Consider the following 18,619-nt stretch of genomic DNA (forward strand, 5'->3'; position numbering starts at 1 on the left):
AGGGTGAGACTGGAGGTCGCTATCTTGTTCACCTTTGTAGTTATTAAAGACATCAATGACCAGAGAGTTTCACATTTGTCTCCATAGAGGTGCCCCCCAGGCAGAAAGATCCATGGAAAGAGGCGCAGGAGAGCAGTTTTTCCCCGGCAAAGAAAGGTAAATGTTAATTCACTTCCTACCCTCCTTTATAGACAAAGTGCAAAGGGGGTGACAGTCAATCTTATCCCTTCAGATGTCACATGCAACATACTCAAGGTGAGTGAGAAGGTAGGAAGAGCACAGTGTTTCCCAGGTGGGTCCCTCCCCTGATCACACAGGGTCCTTCCTCTCTCCTGGCAGCTGCTCAGGATGGGAGCCCTCTGGCCTCCAGTTCTGCCCCTCCAGAGGCTGTCTCTGAGCAGAGAACCAGGAGGATGAGAGGCCAGAAGAGGAAGAGACTGATGGATGTCAAGGGAGGTGTGGTGTCCTCAGCTTCCTTGGCCCTGAACAGAACATCAGTTACTGCTGAGTAACCACTTGTTGTCTTGTCCTCAGGAGGCAGGGTTCAATCTTCAGGGTGAGCTGCAAGGGAAGACTCAGGACCTCCCAGGTGGGTCAGGTCTGTGCTCACACAGAGTCTTGTTCCTGCAGCCGCCCAGGAGAGCAGCCCCCTGGCCTCCAGTCCCACCTCCCCAGAAGCTGTCTCGGAGCTGAAGTCCTGGAAGAAGAGCAGTCAGAGGAGGAACATGTGGACTGTCAGTCATGTCGAGGGAACGAAACTCAGGATGAGCAAGAGAAGATCCAGTTATCGTCCAGAAGACCAAGAGGCCTTCTACCGGCTTCTGGGTCTGTGCTCTGAGCCAGTGGAGTGTCAGGTCCCTTCTACACTGAGGATCCCAGAGGTCCCGGGATCATGGCCAAACCTCCCCCTGGGGCTCAGAGCAGTGAGGTGTCCAGGTGGCACAGAGGCCGATCACTGTTTCCACATTTCTACTGCGGTGCTGATGGGTTTTCATCTGACACAAGTTCTTGGAGGGAGAAGGGGAAAAAAGGACTCACGGTTGAGTGTTCAATTATCAAGACATTTTAGGACAAATCAAGGGAGGAATCCCCTGCCCACATTTATTCCCTCCAGTTAAGATTTTAGAGATTAGTGATGAAAGGACAAATTAGATCTCGCTGCCTTTATGCTCAAAGTGGGAGGAGACCAAAAAAAAAAAATCACAGAAGGGCTTCCCTGGTGGCGCAGTGGTTGAGAATCCGCCTGCAGATGCAGGGGACACGGGTTCGTGCCCCGGTCCGGGAAGATCCCACATGCCGCGGAGCGGCTGGAACCGTGAGCCGTGGCCGCTGGGCCTGTGCGTCCGGAGCCTGTGCTCCGCAACGGGAGAGGCCACAGCAGTGAGAGGCCCGCGTACCACCAAAAAAAAAAAAAAAAAAAAAAAATCACAGAAATCAGTTGTTCTCAGCCAGTGACAAATGCAGAGAAGGAAAAGGCAATGACACCTAGAGATGGGCTGTGAGCAAGAGTAGGAGAGCTTTGTGACAGATACTCAGGGAAGGTCTGCAGAGAAGGTGACGTCAGGCCCAGAGGCAGCACCGAGTGTGGCAGCCTGGGGGATGACATGGAGCTGACACTGTCCAATGCAGCACCCGCTAGCCACGTGCAGTTATGCAAATGTAATTCTACGTGCGTTAAAATAACCTTCTAAAACTCAGTTCCTGGTTCTCACCAGTCACATTTCATGAGCGCAGTAGCCACGCGTGGCTAATGGCTACCGTATCGGACAGCCAGCTACAGAATATTTTCATCATCACACAAAGCAATGCCCTTCCGGGAGCCAGGCCGCCTGGACAAGGGTCCGGGAGCGCGAAATGATCCATGACGCCTCCATCCTCCCGTCCGGGTAAATGTCATTGCCCAGGGCAAGGTGTGAAGGACGAGGAGGGCCTGGCATTCTCAGGCCGTCACTGGAAAATGGCACCTCCAGGGACAACTCTAATCCCAGATGAGCCTGCTGGGGCCAGGGGAGGCCAGGTCATTATCAGCAGGAAGTGAAGGGGTCCAGGAGAAGGAGGGTGGAATGCCCAGTGTCCCCCCACCCCCGCCCAGGGGGGTATGAACTCTCCACTGCCCACACCAACGCTCAGTTATCAGGTGGGGCAGGAAAGGGCTGCAGTCACAGGATGATGAAGGGACGGGAACGTAGTGCCCAGAGGCCCAAAGCCACACCCAAGCTTTGGCTCGAGGAAAGTAATGTTAAACTTTGAGAATCAGGCCATATCTCTTTATGAAACACACATACCCACCCATGTGTTGAAGATTAAATAACAATAGCAAAATTCCTGCCCCACAGTTGAGACTCACTCTCCCTGGGTCAATGGAAGGAACAGCTTTGTCACTGTTAAGGCTCTGAGCCTTCCTGGGGGAAGGGAGCTGCCTCTACTTCCTGAAACAGAGGAACTGGGAGAAGTTTCCAGTTCTCCTCCTCCCTGTGAAATGTCCCACAGCTCCAGGCTCGCTGCTCCCAGAAGGGCTGCTCCAAGGCCCTCATCACGTCTCCCTTCCTTTACAGAGGACCCTGTTATCCAGAGCTTCTTGGAAGCTGATATCTTCCTGAAAGTGTCTGACAAGGTACTCACAGCACTAAAATTATGAGGGACCAAGGGGTCTGAAGTGTCACCACCCCCTGGGGCTGGGGACGGAGGACAAGGTGTCCGCCTGAGCAGAGGCCCTGGACAGACCCGCCCTTGGTGCCAGAAAGGAAGAAAGGACACACTGCTGGTGCCCCGGCCCTTGGGCCTCTTCTCCCTGGCCTCCCATAAGCTCATCTCCACACATCAAAGGGCCATGAGACCCTTAGCCTCTCTCCTGCCCTGTCTCCACGCAGTACCTGCTCTCCATGGTGGTGGAGTACTTCGGCCGTGTCGGGCTGCCTGGTCACCTCTACAACAGGATCCACTTCTTCCTGGCCCTGTGAGCAATGCCTGAGGGCCCCCAGTGGTGGCTCAAGGCCCTCAAGGGCTCACATGGTCAGAGCAGGGGAAGGGCAAGGAGGAAGGTCCTGGGATAATGAACGTAGCCAGGAAACACCATTTGCTGCCCAGAGACTGAGGGACCCGAGGTAGAAAGTCCCAGGGAAATGGCAACAGCCAGAACCTTGACCTGGGCCGGGCCCAGCACGGGCCCAGCAGCCGTGGTGCTGAGGACGGTCCTGCCCTCTGTGGTCCCGGGCCCTCCTCCAGGGTGACCTCAGCAGCCTCTCTCCACTGTCTCGCCCGAGTCCTTGTGGGGGCCAGGATCAGCTAGCCCTCTTTTCTGACGGCAGCTACATCGCCTCTGACATGGAGGAGGACAACCCCACGGCCAAGCAGAGCATCTTCCAGTTCCTGCTGGGCAGGGAGCACTGGCCTGACCTCTACAAGCAGTTCCTCAGGTTGAAGGTGGAATTCTTCCATGCGATGGAGCACCGAGCCTGGGTCCCCCTGGATTTGTGTGAGGAGGTCTGTCGGGGATGAGGGCCGGGGAGCGCACCCCAGAGGTGGAGGCGCTGGGCCCCTCCTCCAGGCGCTCACCCTGCTGTGCTTCCCTTTCAGATCCAGGCCCAGAACCCACATCACTGGGTCTGGAGTCGGGCACGCCAGTGCGCCCCCTAGGTTCCCAAGGAATGGAGCAGGGGCTGCAGGTGGTCCAAGTGAGTACTGGGCCTCCTGGTGGGGACAACCCCAGCCCGTGCCCTGCAGTCACCTCCAGGGCTGGTGGTCACGAGGAAGTGTCCCTGCATCGCTTAATGCACTGTTAGCCTAGTAAGGGCTCTGAGAACTCCCACAGCACAGAAAGTAATTACTGTGTTTATACAGAAATTCTCCAAATAGATTCAATTATGGAATCATTTACTATGCTATACAAGGTCCCAATCTGCATATTAATTTTTCTTTTTTCTTTTTTTTTTTTTAGGAAAACTCTTGGAAATGCTGATCTGAGTAATGAATGAAAAAACCTCTGCAGGGTTTTGATCTGAGTTGATTTTTAAATATAAATACATGAAAAACACTGAAGTCATCCTTTCTGGAAAAGGAGCCATTACCATGGTGGTTCTTGGGAAAAAAGAGAACGATTAACTCCAACATGTCATCAAAGGTTTTGTGCGCTTTGCTCCCACTTGATGCAGGCTACCCTGAGCTGGGTCCCTGTAGTATGTGTCAGGGTCTAGCCTCACGTGGACGGAAGGAGCTCCTAGGGCTCTCTAGTCTCTGAACAAATAAGCTCGCTGGAAAATAAAGGAAACAAGTACACATGCAGGGCTGTGAGGAAGCCCGTGGCAAACGACACTTGCACAGACCGATCACCTGACTAGCATCACACGCCTTAGCATTTGTTTTCCTTGGCTTAAATTTCATTTTTATGTGTGGATTTACTTGAAGTGGAGGGAGACCTTCTGTGAAATGCATAAGGAACCCCCCTGCCTGGGCAGACGGCTGTACTAGGGCAGTCCTATGAGCCGAGCCCCCCACCCTTTGCCTCATTGCAGGGGCCCATTCTGACCCCAGGAGAAAGAAAAGGAGAGAGAAAAGCAGGGCAAGTGTGTTCTGAGATAAACCGAATTTGGTATGAAGTTTCATTCATCCCCCAGGTTTTTGAGGACCAAGAATATGTCAGGACTACATATTCCTACTGTATACAGCAGAAGTCTCAAAATTGGAAAGAAAATAGTGTTTTTACTACAATAAGAAAAAGAAAAAAGAAAGAAAGAAAAATATCCGGGGCCCCTCTTGGATCTGGTCTAAGAGCAATGAGGGTGACAGCTGATTTTCCCGGAGCCCCTGTCCTACACGCACCTTGTGCTGTGGTGCTGACAGCTTCCTCGCTGGGGGGTCTGCCTTCCACTCCGATCTCACTTTCTCTCTTTTCTTGTAGCTCCCGCCCCCCTCTCCCTCCCCCACCACAGGGCCTCCAGGCAGCTGTAGAGGGACAGCACTGGGCCTCCAGCTCTCCTCAGGCCTGCAGATCACGGCAGCCTGAACCTGGGGTGTCAAAAGCAGCCAGTGGCATGACGGCCCCCCAGCCTTCCAGTGGGTGTCAGCTGACAAAGACCCTGACTCCTGAGTGCTCTGAAAGGGTCTAGCAGTAAGGGGGGCACCCAAGGGAGACAACAGACCAGAGCAGGAGCCTCCACAGAGACCGAGGATGGGCCGAGGAGAAGGAAAGAAGGTCAGGGGGAGGCCTGGACCACCAAGGAGGAGGAATCTGAGAAGAGCCCAAAGAAACGGCTAGAAGGTAGTGAGGAAAAGAGGCGGAGACAGGAAGGAGAGAGACACAGGAGGAGAGAGGAGGACAATCAGCATCTCATCTGCTGGAGAGCAGCCTTATCCAGCGAAGAGATGGGAAATTTCAGCCGAAGGACTGAGGGAGGGCATGGAGAACATCCGTGGACCCATCTCAGGCGCACACAGAGTGGGAACAGAAGCGGGGAATCGTATGCTATCGTTCACGCTGACATTACAGACATAACCCAATCTTCAAACTCAGAAGGGAGAGAGCAGGGGAGGGGCTCATGAATGCTGCCTGGGGGAGAGGTGGGGAGGTGCCAGGGTGCCATCAAAGCTGGAAACAAAACAGTGGAAGCCGAGATAAGGAAAAGAGGGATTCAAGGAATCCTATGAAGGTATCAGTGTTAAATGCAGTCACAAAAACACGAGCCATCCTAAATGCCAAAGTCATGAATACAACAAATTTTGAGAGCAAACAGACCAAATAAAGATACACAGTTAAATATAAGAAGTGCGGTATAAATAGAGAAATATAAAAACTAGACACACCTTAGATCATATTATTAATAAATCTGAACTCACTACTAAGAGAAAAAGATCTTCAGATTGAATCACAAAGCAAAACCCAGCTGTGTGGTTTGTTAAGAGCTTATCCTTAAATCATCAGAGGTGCAAGGGGTACACCAACAGACATGCTCAACTAAGAGTAGGAATTGTGATTTTTACACCAGGAGAAGGAAAATTAAGGCTCAAAACCCTTCAGAGAGACCAAGAAGGTCACTTGGGGTCAGGGTGGGGGGCCCTGGGGGCACCTGTCCAGCATTAAAGGCCATCCCAGGGCCTGGGCTGGTCCACTGCAGCTTGATTTGCTCAGTGATGTTCAGGTTTACAGCTCTCTATATGTATAGCCCCTGTAGGTAGGAAGTTTTATTACCGGGCAGCTGCTATACAGTATTACTGGGTAATGACTGCAACTGCCAGACAGAAACTATCTAGTTCTTCGTCTCTTTTTTTTTCCCCTGGAAACGTCTAATTTTGCCAAGAAATTTCTGGTAAGGTTCCCAGGAACCTCACAGTCAAGTCTTATAAAAAGCCGACTCCTTTCAGGAAGCAATACAGTTGTTCAACGCTCTCTATCCCATGAAGGTTTAGCATTTTCTTCGAGTCCTCGAAACTTCCAGCAGCAAATGACCACAGTACTTTTCAGTCTGTGACACCCAGTCTGTGCTGCCCCAGAAGGCCAAGGTGGAAGCAGCTGGGCTAAGGGTTGGTTCTCTCCTCAGAGTGGCCACTGAGGGGCAAACCCAGAACCGACAGGACTGGGCAATGGGCCACACTATGTCCCCATCCACACACTGGTGACTCCGTCCCAGGAAGCCTGACACAAATGGGGCCAACCCCAATGCATTCCAGTTACTCAGCTACAAGGTCGCCTAGTCTTCCTTTATTTAGTCAGAGAGTCCCCTCAGCATGTTCGGGGAGACCCAAGGCCACTCGGGGGGTCAGTGCTGCTGCAGTACCGAGGCTGGTGCCTTCCGGGAGGGCCGGCGCAAGGATTCCAGGACTGCAGAGAACAGCCGAGCGTCTGACAACGGAAGAGGCAAGCAAACAGCACTGAGAGCTCAGGGGAGGTAACCAAGGGGCTGCAAACTCCACGAGCAAAGCCAGGGGAGAACAAGTGGTGGGGAATCGGGACGGGCTGTGTTCACATCTGGGTCATGACGCCCCACACAGCACCACAGGGTCTGCTCAGGAACCCAAGCAGAAAGGGTGCTGCTAAAGGGAAGCAGATGGAGGGGGTTTTGGAGGAGAGGATGAAGAAGCCCCAACAAACCTCCAGAAACTCCAGGGCGGTGCCCTCGGGCAGAGCTGGTATTAACGCCCTGCTGCCAGGTAGGCACCATCTGCCCTCGTGTCCGCCTATAACGGCTTCGCCTCCTCTCCCACCTCCCGGCCTTGCCTGGGCATCTCTCGCTGGCACCTCCCAACGGCACACTCTTACCTGGTCCCACACGGGAAACGTAGGTGGAGGCTAAGGAGAGAGGAGGAGGTGGTGAAGATGCCGAGTTGACACCCAGGCCCGTCACAGGGCACAGGGGATGACCTACAGGTGAACCAGTGCAACAGAGCGGGTGCGGAGGGAGGTGACCAGACAGCACCTGCGCCCTCCTCTAGGGACCTGCAGAGATTTCATCACCTGGGAGCTGGAGCTCCTCTCATCTAGATCTTACAGGGCAGGAGACTGCAGCCAGGGATGCTAATTACAGTGGATTTGCTAAGGATTCGTCCTTCAACTCCAGAGTTATACACATTTACCCAAAATACCTTCTTAATCTCCGAAATGGTACAGTAAGCAGAATTAAAATATTCTTGAGAAGTGAAAGATATGCACACAAATAAACACAAATGAAAGAAAAACAAGTGGCACCAACTAGCTTCCAACCACTGTCCCTGTGATGAGTCCCCCAGTAATGTGACTCCACAGATGAGGATCTGGCACGTCTGGGTTCTGAAAGCACACGGTCCACAGCGTCCCAAGGCCCTGCACCTGCACGTAAGACTCAGGATGGCGCCACTGACTACAGAGGCAAGGCGAGACACTTCACACCCGAGTACTGGAGTAAAAGCAGTGGAAATTAAGAACGTGTGTTTATTTACAGATTTGCATTGCTTTTATTGAGCTTTGTATAAAATTAATTATTTTCCTAAATTTCCTACTTCACATCTTAATGTACCATGGAAGAAATATTTTCAGCTAAAAGAGAAAATTTTTAATTAAGATAGTTGTTGTAATGACCAAGAAGGCAACACACAGGTTAGTTCAATTAATCTGATTCCAAGAAATTACACGAAGGCCTTTGTTTTTCCAAAGATGCACAGAAAAGGAAAGAGTCAGTGTGTCTGCTTTTTAAAGGTGTTCATAAGCTCTGCCTGGTGCAACGTCCTTGTAACTTACATTTAATCGGCCTCTTCCTGCGGGTCTACTGGACCAGGAAGAAAGGCAGTAGCGGACCAGGTTCTCAGATAGAAACAGCGTGATCTGGGCGCCCGGGCTTGTCTGGGCTGTGACGGGGAGCGGTGCGGACTTGGGCCAGCCACGCCTCCCTGGCCTCCGGGTCTCAGCTGTAGAACAAGGGGCAGGACCAGATGCCACCTGAGGGAGCTTCTGGTGCAGCTGCCTGGTCGATGGGCTCCCCTCGTCTGGGGCCTGAAAGTCCTGCCCTCTGAGCAGCCCCCACTTTCCATCCCAGCCTCACTTTCACTCAAGAACGTAAGATGGAGCAAAGCAAGAGGATGGAGAACAGGCAAGTCTTCCTTATCCACAGGCAAAAATCAAGGATATGGCTTTAGGGGCTCTTCTTTTATTGAAAAAGACTTTTTGGAAGCTTGTGACTGTAATGAGAAGCAACCAATGTATTTTGGAGAAGGCGGAACCTGGCCTTGGAAGCAGGAAAATACAGTCACCCGGGAAGCTCTGGAACCAGCGTGGGTATCTGCCAGGCGCAGTAAGTGCTGACAGAGGCCTCCACGTGGAGGGGGTGCTTTTCCGACCTCACCTCTGCTTCCTTCCACTGCCGGTTAAAAACTGCAGACACAGGGGTACAGAGGTGACCAAATCCTCTCCCCTCCCCCATTGCTTAACTGGAGAGATCTTCATACAGTGAGGCATTTTCCCCAAAATTTGGTCAGTATGAGGATGGGGAACCCAGAAGAGAGGCCCCCAACCCTGTATGAAGGAGGCAACAAAGTCTTCCTGCTTCGGTCTCAGATTGGTCCACGGCCTTCAGTTTCACCCAGTTCCCAACATCCTCTCCCAGCCTGGCCTACTCCTGTCGCTCAGACTGGGCTTTGGCATGTGCTTCCCTTGGAATCGTCACAAGTCCATTCCTCTGACAGTTCCTGCCTCGGCTCCCACAGGCTCTGGCTTTCAGTCCAGTGCTGGCTCCCACGCTCAGGCCTGTCTACAGCCCAGCAGGCTTGCCGGCCTCCCACCAAGCGCGTTTGCACACTGACCACCAGGCTGAGAGATGCGAGCCCCCCTCCTTCCTGCCTCCTCTCGGATGTCAGGAGATCCCCTAAGCTGGGACATGCCCCTCTCCGTATGCTGTGAAGTCAGCTGGTTTCTAGACAAAGGGTGAGAAAGTGGCCTTATTCAAGTAAGATTACGCAGCACCAAGGAGAAGTTCTGTGAGGCTTACACCAATGGTGTCCTGCGGTAAGGCCTGGCGTCTGTGCCTCAGAGCTTCCCACAAGTTCATGCCTTCACTCCTTTGGAAGACACTCGAGCGAGGAGCACAGATGTCAGCATCCGCTGGGGAAACAGTAATAACCTGAGTGTGTGTGTGTGACTGTACTGTTTCTTTAATCATGTCCATCTATGGAGGCAATGACATGCATTTCCATCGGTGTAAGCAGAGAAGATGGATGCACAAGTGAGGAATCACACTGTGACAGACATTACCAGTACTCACCAGTGCCTAGTTCTCCCCTGTGTGAAAGAACACTTATGAGGTGGAGCAAGTTATTTCGTGCCAACAGGCTGTAGCCAGAAGTGACATGGGCCACTTCTGGGCCAAAACACACTCCGAGCTGGATGCGTTTCTCCAGCTCTTCCCTGCCATGGCTGTGAGGAGGCTAAAACGTTCTAGATGCTGAGAGCCCACAAAGAGCTGGCATTGACTTCTCCGATGATCCTAACGTGTTTGTGCTCGGGAGCAGACTGTCCAGAACATCATCTGTGCTCCTCGGGAGGCCCAAAATATAAAGACAATGCTGTTTCCAGACCATCTGCAATCTTCCATCCTGCTCTCCCCCTTATAAAGCCTTATTTTTGCCTTTGTTGACAACATTCCAGTGACTGTTCTCCTTCATACGTGTGCAAATAACTCAAGTCATTCTTCAATCAGAGAAAAGCTTAGAAGTGATAAACAACAGAGAGTGAAGACAGCGACAGCTGCCCAATACTGAGTTCTCCATGCCGACTCAAATGGAATTTCCATAATCTACCATTTAAATTTTTTTCTTTTCTTTTTAATTAGAAGAAAAAACTCTTTAAGTGTGAAGAAAGCACATTTCACCCTCCCAATCAGTCACCTTGCCTATGCTTCACACGCAGGGGCAAAGTCCCGGGGCGGGCACACAGGTGGAACAGTGAGGGTCTGAAGAGAACCACGGATGCACGCCTTCTGGACGCAAGCCCCCTCTGCAGGAGCAAACACAAGGGTATCTGTCAAACTCTCAATGGAAACATTTCTATTTGCTTTCATTTTTACTTTTAAAGCTAAACCCCACAATTCAGGGTGTGGAAACGTGAAATCACTGGATGGACCTTGCAGCTTCGACCAGTTTACGGTCCCACCGGCCATTTAGGAGGCAGAGGGCACATCAGTATCTGGACACCAGGGAGCCTTCTTCTTCCTGAACTGGAAACCTGAAGCTGCAGACACCTTTATACAAATCCCTTTCCTCAGCATCTGGTCCAGAAACTTGATACAGACGTACGTTCTCTAAATCCTGGGTGGAAATGAACTCTTTTTTTAAAAAAAATTATTTATTTATTTTATTTCATTTATTTTATTTTTGGCTGTGTTGGGTCTTCGTTGCTGCGAGCGGGCTTTTCTCTAGTTGCGGCAAATGTGGGCTACACTTCGTTGCGGTGCACGGGCTTCTCATTGCCATGGCTTCTCTTGTTGTGGAGCATGGGCTGTAGGTGTGCAGGCTTCAGTAGTTGTGGCACACGGGCTCGGCAGTTGTAGTTCATGGGCTCTAGAGCGCAGGCTCAGTAGTTGTGGCACACGGGCTTAGTCGCTCCGCGGCATGTGGGATCTTCCTGGACCAGGGCTCGAACCCGTGTCCCCTGCATTGGCAGGCAGACTCTTAACCACTGCGCCACCAGGGAAGCCCCTGAACTTTTATTTTAAAATATAATTTCTGAAGACCTCTCTGTAGTGGAAATTTCTTATTTTCTCTATTTACAGCAGGCTTCATGTTGGGCAATTCTTCATTAGGGTATAAATCTCCTCCTGTTTAAGATGATCGACCATACTATGAGGATGCCTAGCACTGTCACAGGATGTACGAACTTACTTTAGACAAGATTATGGTGACACCTTAGGAAATGCTAAAAGCCCTTCATTGCTGCAGAAAGTAAAACTACATTACAGAGCTTCTTTAAAAACTTTGCATTTCTGAGCATAAAGTCACTTCACCTGAATCACCATAGCTGAAAGATTTCAAAAACTAATATCCATCTCAGCCCCCGCTGCTCTACTCTCTGAAACCCCAAACTAAAGTAATCATCAAAAGTTTTGAAAACAAACCAAAAAATTTTATTTACAAAAGTAAATTTTCACTCATTTTTATATTCTTATAATGTTAATGCGAACAGCAACAGTGTCTCTGGAATATTTAAAACCCTTGATTTTAAAATACATTGAGGTTTGTGCAGCTCATCTCCCCCCAGTTATACTATAAAACTTATAAAGGTTTCTTTAGCTTTGTTGTTTGGTCATGTTTTTGTGCAGAAGTCATGTTTCAGGGTAGGCTTACCACCAGACATGATCACATAAGCATTGGTTGTGGATTTCCAAGAAGCAAAGGAGCCAATCTCAGCAAAGCTCGCACTGGCATCTTCAGCTGTTTAAATTTGAAGAGGAGTTCTGCGAAGCTTGTGTTCCCTAAAGAAATGGAATTGGAGGGAAGGGGTCACATATCTAAATAAATTCAGCCATACATCCTCTTTCAAGGAAGCTTCAGACACATAATCACATTTCAAGCTGGCGTTCTTTGGTTTGAAAACAATTACTGAAAGGTAATATTTAAACTATGAATTTCCCTAATGTACTATAGGGTATGATTTGATATAAAATTTTAATTTATCCATTCTGTACTTCAGAAATGACCTGTAACCATATGTGAAACTATTAATACTGTTTAAATACATATATTACTTAAATATAATTAATAAATGTGCCCATCTATCCTCAATTACCATAATCCATGCCCTTAATAATTTGCCTAAAAAAAAAGACATAGGCTCAAAATGAGTAACAGAGAAGTTAATCTAACACCTCTTCCTCTAACAAGCAATGGTTCCCAACCTTGGTCCAACAGAGTCAGATGTAATTTATGTGGAGTACAGCCTGGGCATCTGGAGCTTTGAAAGCTGCCCAGGTGATTCTGATGTGCAGCCAAGGTCAAGAACCACTGCTCTAAAGGGACGCAGGAAGTGTATTACCTGAAAATTCTATTAAGCATCATCTTCCTCTTTGCCTCCATCCTCACCACATGCCACTGTCCACAGTTCCCTTTCCTCAGCCCCAACATATACACATGCATGATCCCGATGAGTCTCTAAGCCACAACAAGCATCCTAGTAGACATACAGATGGCAGAGTCTACAGGTGGGTCATATGATCCCATGAAGATGGACAGAGAAGAGTCTCATGATATGAATCAAGTGGCTTTCTGATAAAAGCATAACTAACACAAGAAAGAGTTGTTAAATGCTGCACAGAATATGAAGAAAGCAACTATTTCTCTTTAGTATTTCCTTTTATTGACTCTGCCAGTAATCTGTGAATTAAATGTGTTTAATAAACCTCATATAATAAATTTATTAGTCATAATAAGTTAAGACAAATTTCCTATTTAATTGTTATCCACAGTGTTCCCAAGACCTTGCTAAAACTCAAAGACAGAGAACAAATACATATGAGCCATGGAAAATATCTCCAATGTTCTGATACACTGTGGACTCTAACAGACCATTTAGACTTTTTTTTTTTTGGCCACAACACGTGGCATGAGGGATCTTAGTTCCCTGACCAAGGATTGAACCCTCACCCCCTGCAGTGGAAGCACAGAGTCCTAACCACTGGACCACCAGGGAAGTCCCCAGACCATTTAGACTTAATGCGATTGTCACTATGATTAGCTTTAAATGTATCATCTTGCTATTTGTTTTCTATTTTCTCTGTCTGTTCTCTGGTTCCCCCTTTTCCTCTCTCTTGGACTGAGTACTTTTTATGATTCCACTATAGCTCCTTTATTGCTTATTAGTTCTAACTCTGTTTTCTTATCTTAGTGGTTGCTTTATGATTTATAGTATCATCTCTATCACAGATTACCTTCAAGTAAGATTATACCTCTTCACAGGTAGTATAAGAGCCTTACGGCTGTAATTCCATTTCTCCCTGCCCAGCCTCTGAGCTATTATTGTCATACACTTTGCTTTTCAGATTTTACAAACCCCATAGTACATTGTTATTATTTTTATAAGTCAATTATCTTTAAAGAGTATTTTTAAAAGAAACAAACCTTATGTATATATCCATGTTGTTACCATTTCCAAAGCTCTTCATTCTTTTGTGTAGATCCATATTTCAATCTGACATTATTTTCCTTCTGCCTCAAGGACTTACTGTAACATTTCCAGTAGTGTGGGTCTGCTGTTGATGAATTCTTTCAGCTTTTGTGTGTCTGAAAAAGGCTTTATTTCATGGTCTTTTTTTTTTTTTCTTTGAAAGATATTTTTGCTGGGTATAAAATTCTAACTAGATAGTGTTTTTCCTTTGAGTCCTTTACAGATGTTACTCCACTAATTTATCACTTGCACTGTTTCCTACGAAAAATATGCTATGACTCTTATTTTTTGTTTCTGTCCTTTTCTTCTGGCTGCTTTTAAGACTTTTTATCATTAGTTTTGGGCAATTTGGTTATTATGTGCCTTGGTGCAACTTTCTTCATGTTTCTCAGGCTTGGGATTCATTGAACTTCTTCCATCTGTGGACTTTAGTTTTCATTAAACTTGTAAATTTTCCAGCCATTATTTCTTCAAGTATTTTTTTCTGTCCCTCTCCCCCATTTTTCTCTTCTTCAGGGACTCCAATCTCATGTAAATTGGGTCCTTTAAGTCGCAGAGCTTACTCCATTTTTAATGCTCTGTTCCTTTTTTAAAAAAATTCTTTCTTCTTTTTGTATTTCATTTTGGATAGTTTCTAATGCTATGTCTTCAAACTCACTTTTTTTTTATTCTGCAATGTCTAATCTGCTATTAATCCCATTCAGTGTGTTTTTCTCAGAATTATAGTTTTCACCTCTAAAAGTTCAGTTAGATTCTTTTTATATTTCCATATCTCTTAATGTTTTGAAATATGGAATAAGGTTATATGGAATCGAGTTATAACTGTCTTAATGTCCTTGTCTGCTAACTAACAACCATGTCAATTCCAGGTCAGTTGTAATTGATTCCTCACCTCCTTCATTTTCGTATTTCTGTATTCTTGAGCTTTCAGAATATAGTTATATTACTTGAAAAGCAGTTTGATCCTTTTGTGTCGTGCTTTTAAGATTTTTAAGGGGGGCTAAAATATTTTAGTCTAGGGCTAAATATTTCCCATTGTTGAGGCAAGACTACACTGAGTACAGCCCCTTAAATTGTGAAGTTGTGGGAACAGACACTGTTCCTGAACCTGTGCAAACTGGTTCTCTCTAATCCATTAGGACAGCTCTTCCCTCAGCCTTGGGAAACTTCTTCACAAGCATGTGTTGATTAGTAAGGACTCTTCTGATATTTGAGGGGGACCCTCTGCAGACATCTGGCATTCTCTGTGTGTAGCTCTCTCCTCTCTGGCACTCTATCATGTAAACTCTAGCTCCTTTGGCTCCCTGTACTCTCAGCTCCATCACCTCAACTGAAGGAGTCTTCCAGGCTCTTCCTGGATTCCCTCACCCTCCTTCACAGTCTGGAAACTCTCAAGGCTGTTAGCTGGGCCAATCACAGGGCTTATCTCATTTATTTCTCATCTCTCAGGGATCACTCTTCTTCATTGCCTGATATACATCTCAAAAGCCATTGTTTCATATGCAGTGTCCAGTTTTCTTTGTTGTTTTTTCAGTTTGTTTATTTTGTGTTGTTTTGTTTTCTTGTTTCAGGTAGGATAGTAAATCAGATCTCTGTTACTCCATCCTGGATGAAAAAGGAAGTCTATGCTTTAAAATTTTTTCCTCTTTTATTTTTAGTACCTTGACTATTATGCAACTAGGTGTGGTTTTCTTTGTATTTATCTTGCTCAGGGGTCACTGTAGGTTGATGTCGATCATCCATTTTTCAAAATTCTTAGCCTCTGTCTCTTTAAATATGGCTTCTATCTCATGTTCTCTCTCCTCATGTTCTGGGATCTCAACTACATGCATGTTCGACTTCTTCACCACGTTCCACAAGTCTCTTACTCTCTTTTCTGAATTTTCCATTCATTTTTCTCTCTGTGCTTCAATCTGTTTATTTTCTACACACTTGTCTTCCAGTTCATTTATCTGCTGTGTCTAATATGTTAATCTACACATTGAATTCGTTTTTCTTTTTTTTTTTTTTTTTTTTTTTTGCTGCACCCACACAGCTTACAGGATCTTAGTTTCCCAACCAGGGATCAAATCTGGGACCCGGGCAGTGAAAGCATGGAATCCTAAGAACTGAACTGCCAGGGAATTCCCTATATACTGAATTCTTAATTTTAGTTATATTTTTCAGTTTTAGAATTTCCATTTAACTCTCACTGATTCCAGATTTCTGGTGAAATTCTGTATCTTTTCCTCTATTTTCTTGGAAATATTAGTCAGTTATTAGTCATAGTAACTCCAGATACTGGAGTTATGGAATAGTTTATTAGTATATACTGGTATCTGGGGCCCTGTGAAGAATCCATCCTCTTCTGAATGTAAATAAAGGTTTATGCATGTGTAAAATTCAGATAGTTTGGGTCTTTTTCTTCTTCCAGAAAAAATTCTCAACAATAACACTCAAACATGAAGGAAGCCAAAAACCTAACTGGAGAAAATAACTCAGTTTAGAAACTCCTCCTAACAAGAAACTAAAGCCATCAGCGGGTAATACAGGTACTGAAAAGAGGATGTAGACATGCAATTACCTTCTAATCCTATAGACGGCAGGTGCCGCGGGGCTGGCACTGAGTGGTAGACGAGGAAACAGGCCAGCATGCTCAGCTGCGACTCCTCGCAGGGCTGTCCGTTGAGGTAGGCATGCACACACCCATCACCCCCAGCTGTGAGAGAAGCACACATGGAACAGAACCAATCGATAACAGAACTAAGAGGTACAAGGAACACCTTCTTTTTATTATTTTCTCATCAAGAGCTCATTGAGCACTTATCATATACCACACAGGTCCTGTGCTGGGCATTAAGGCTACTGTGGTAAACCAGACAGAGAGCTCGTCACTGCGGAGTTTAGAGTGCTGCGGGGGACGGAGATACTACATACCTAACGATGCAAACAAATACTAATCATAAATTATGATGAGTGCCATGAGGGTGCAGTGGTCACCATGGTCGTCTCCCCAAACACCCATTCTACCACCCTTCCCTCCACTGTCACATCTGAGGGGACTGACTGCAGCTCCAGGACTGGATCCTGATTTGTCTTGGCCAGAGGTTCTCAAACTTTAACAGGTATCAGAATCACCTAGCAGACTGATTAGAACACAGATGGGTGGGTCCTCACAATTTCTTGGATGGGCCAGAAAGACTGCCTTTCTAACAGGTTCCCAAGTGATCCCACTGTTGCTGCCCCAGAGACCACACTGTGAGAACCACTGGTCCGGGACAATGAGGGCAAGCCCACCTCCCTGACACAGCGACTGGTTCAAGGACAGGCAGACCTAAGCCACTCAGAGAGACATGCTGCCCCGGGGACTGATGGAGGAATGTGCACGAGTTCCAGTGCAAGCCAGAGACACAAGGAGATTCTTGAGAACATGTTTGCTAGAGGCTTCTGGGAAACAAATTCCTCATTCTTATGGCAAAGCTCCTGGAAGCAACTCTATTCTTCCTCTGAGTTGGAGGCAAGGAACTGTTACAGTCAGTTCATTGCCATCAGAAAGAAGTACTCTGAAGATAAAGCCATGGCACAGGGTGTCACTGATGGAACCTCAGAGAAATGGAGCTGGAGCCACTGGAGTGACAGCCTGCCGTAACTGTGGACTTCCAATTATATAAGTTTATAGGTGTCCTACTGTTAGAGCCAGGCTGAGTCAGGCCTTCTGTTACTTGCAGACAAAGGCATTTTGATACAGAGAAAAAGGTTGAGAGAGAGAAAGAGAGAAATAAAGATGGCAGGAAAGCTGCCTGAGGCAGTGTGGTCTTGGAAGGCCTGTGTGGAATGGAGGCTGCAAGAATGAGTATGAGTTGGGCAGGCAAAGAATGAGAGGAAAAAGGTTCTCGGGAGGGGAAGCAGCATATTCAACAGTCCCGTGGTGAGAAAGAACTCCATGCTTTCGGGGAACTGGAAGGGGCCAGGGTGCCTGAATGGAGTTTGTGAGGAGCAGGTGGTATAGAAAGAGGCTGTAGAGGGAGACAGAGGCCTTGCTGGTCATGAGGGGCCTGCTGGCCACACGGTACAGATTTTTTTCACAACTGAATCAGCAGCCTTTGCAAGGTTTTAGGCAGAAGTGTTGGGTCTGTTTACTCTTTGAAAGACCATTGTCAGTTGACTAGAGGCAGTGAGAGGGAGGTGAGAAAGAAAAGCAGGAAGACCTGCAGGAGGCGACAACAGTCGTCCAGGCAAGAAATAATCACGCTGTGTTCTAGGACAGAAGCAGCAAAATGTGGACAGAGTTAGGAGATATTTAAGAGTTAGGACTGAAAGGATGTGGTAATGGATTGGCTACCGCAAAAGAGAGGAGAGGGAGGGAGAGGAAGGGGCAAGGGTGACTCCCAGAAAGGTAACGAAGGAATAACAGTGAAATAGTGATGAAACTAAGAAAGAATGGTCAGAAGTTTTTTTTTAAAAAAAAAAAAGGACTGGGAAAGTGGGAAAGTGTGCCGTCACAAAGGCGAAGGGAGGTCTGTTTCCATAAGAACGAGACAGAGTGACAGGAACACTATAAGGAGTCCACTGAACCTGACATGAGGATGTTAGTCTGGTGGGAGTGGGAACATCTGAGGGTGGCAGCAGGAGGGGTGATAAAGGAGGCAAGAAGAGACCCTGCTGTGGCAGGGTCTCAAAAGAGGAAGGAGAGAACGCGGTCGGCTCACAGCTCCTTGTCAATAACTTTCTCATGCCTACTGGCTTTTTGTTTCACTGATTTTCTCTACACTTTTTCTGCTTCCAATTTCATTGATTTCAGCTCTTATATCCTTGCTTTGGGTTTATTTTGCTTTTCTTTTTCTAATTTCTCGAAGAACTTAGATTAGTGATTTGAGACTTTCCTACTGTAAGCATTTAGCACTATAAATTTCCCACTTTAGCAGGAAGACTTACCCTACAAAATTTCAAAATTTACTCTAAACCTACAGTAGTTAGGAAAGTGTAGTACTGGCATAAAGACAGAATACAGATCAATCGTACAGA

The 18,619-nt window shown here is 47.2% G+C and overlaps 1 protein-coding gene across 3 annotated transcripts in view; it reads right to left on the minus strand.

Moving 5' to 3' along the window:
* Positions 1–10,283: 10,283 nt before the first annotated feature.
* Positions 10,284–18,619, minus strand: part of ANAPC1 (anaphase promoting complex subunit 1) — a 98,221-nt gene continuing 89,885 nt past the window's right edge. For 2 of the 3 annotated variants that reach the window (XM_059079066.2, XM_067007232.1), the window contains 2 exons: positions 16,179–16,313; positions 11,557–11,927 (listed from right to left, as the gene is read on the minus strand). In XM_059079066.2, coding sequence (XP_058935049.1) covers positions 11,812–11,927; positions 16,179–16,313 — 251 coding nt within the window. In that variant the 3' untranslated portion in view covers positions 11,557–11,811. Of the gene's footprint in view, positions 10,454–11,556; positions 11,928–16,178; positions 16,314–18,619 lie in introns of those variants that run through there. The other variant, XM_059079069.2, reaches the window with a different exon arrangement.

This window comes from Kogia breviceps, chromosome 11 (genome assembly GCF_026419965.1).
Source record: "Kogia breviceps isolate mKogBre1 chromosome 11, mKogBre1 haplotype 1, whole genome shotgun sequence".
In the NCBI taxonomy this organism is placed as follows: domain Eukaryota; kingdom Metazoa; phylum Chordata; class Mammalia; order Artiodactyla; family Physeteridae; genus Kogia; species Kogia breviceps.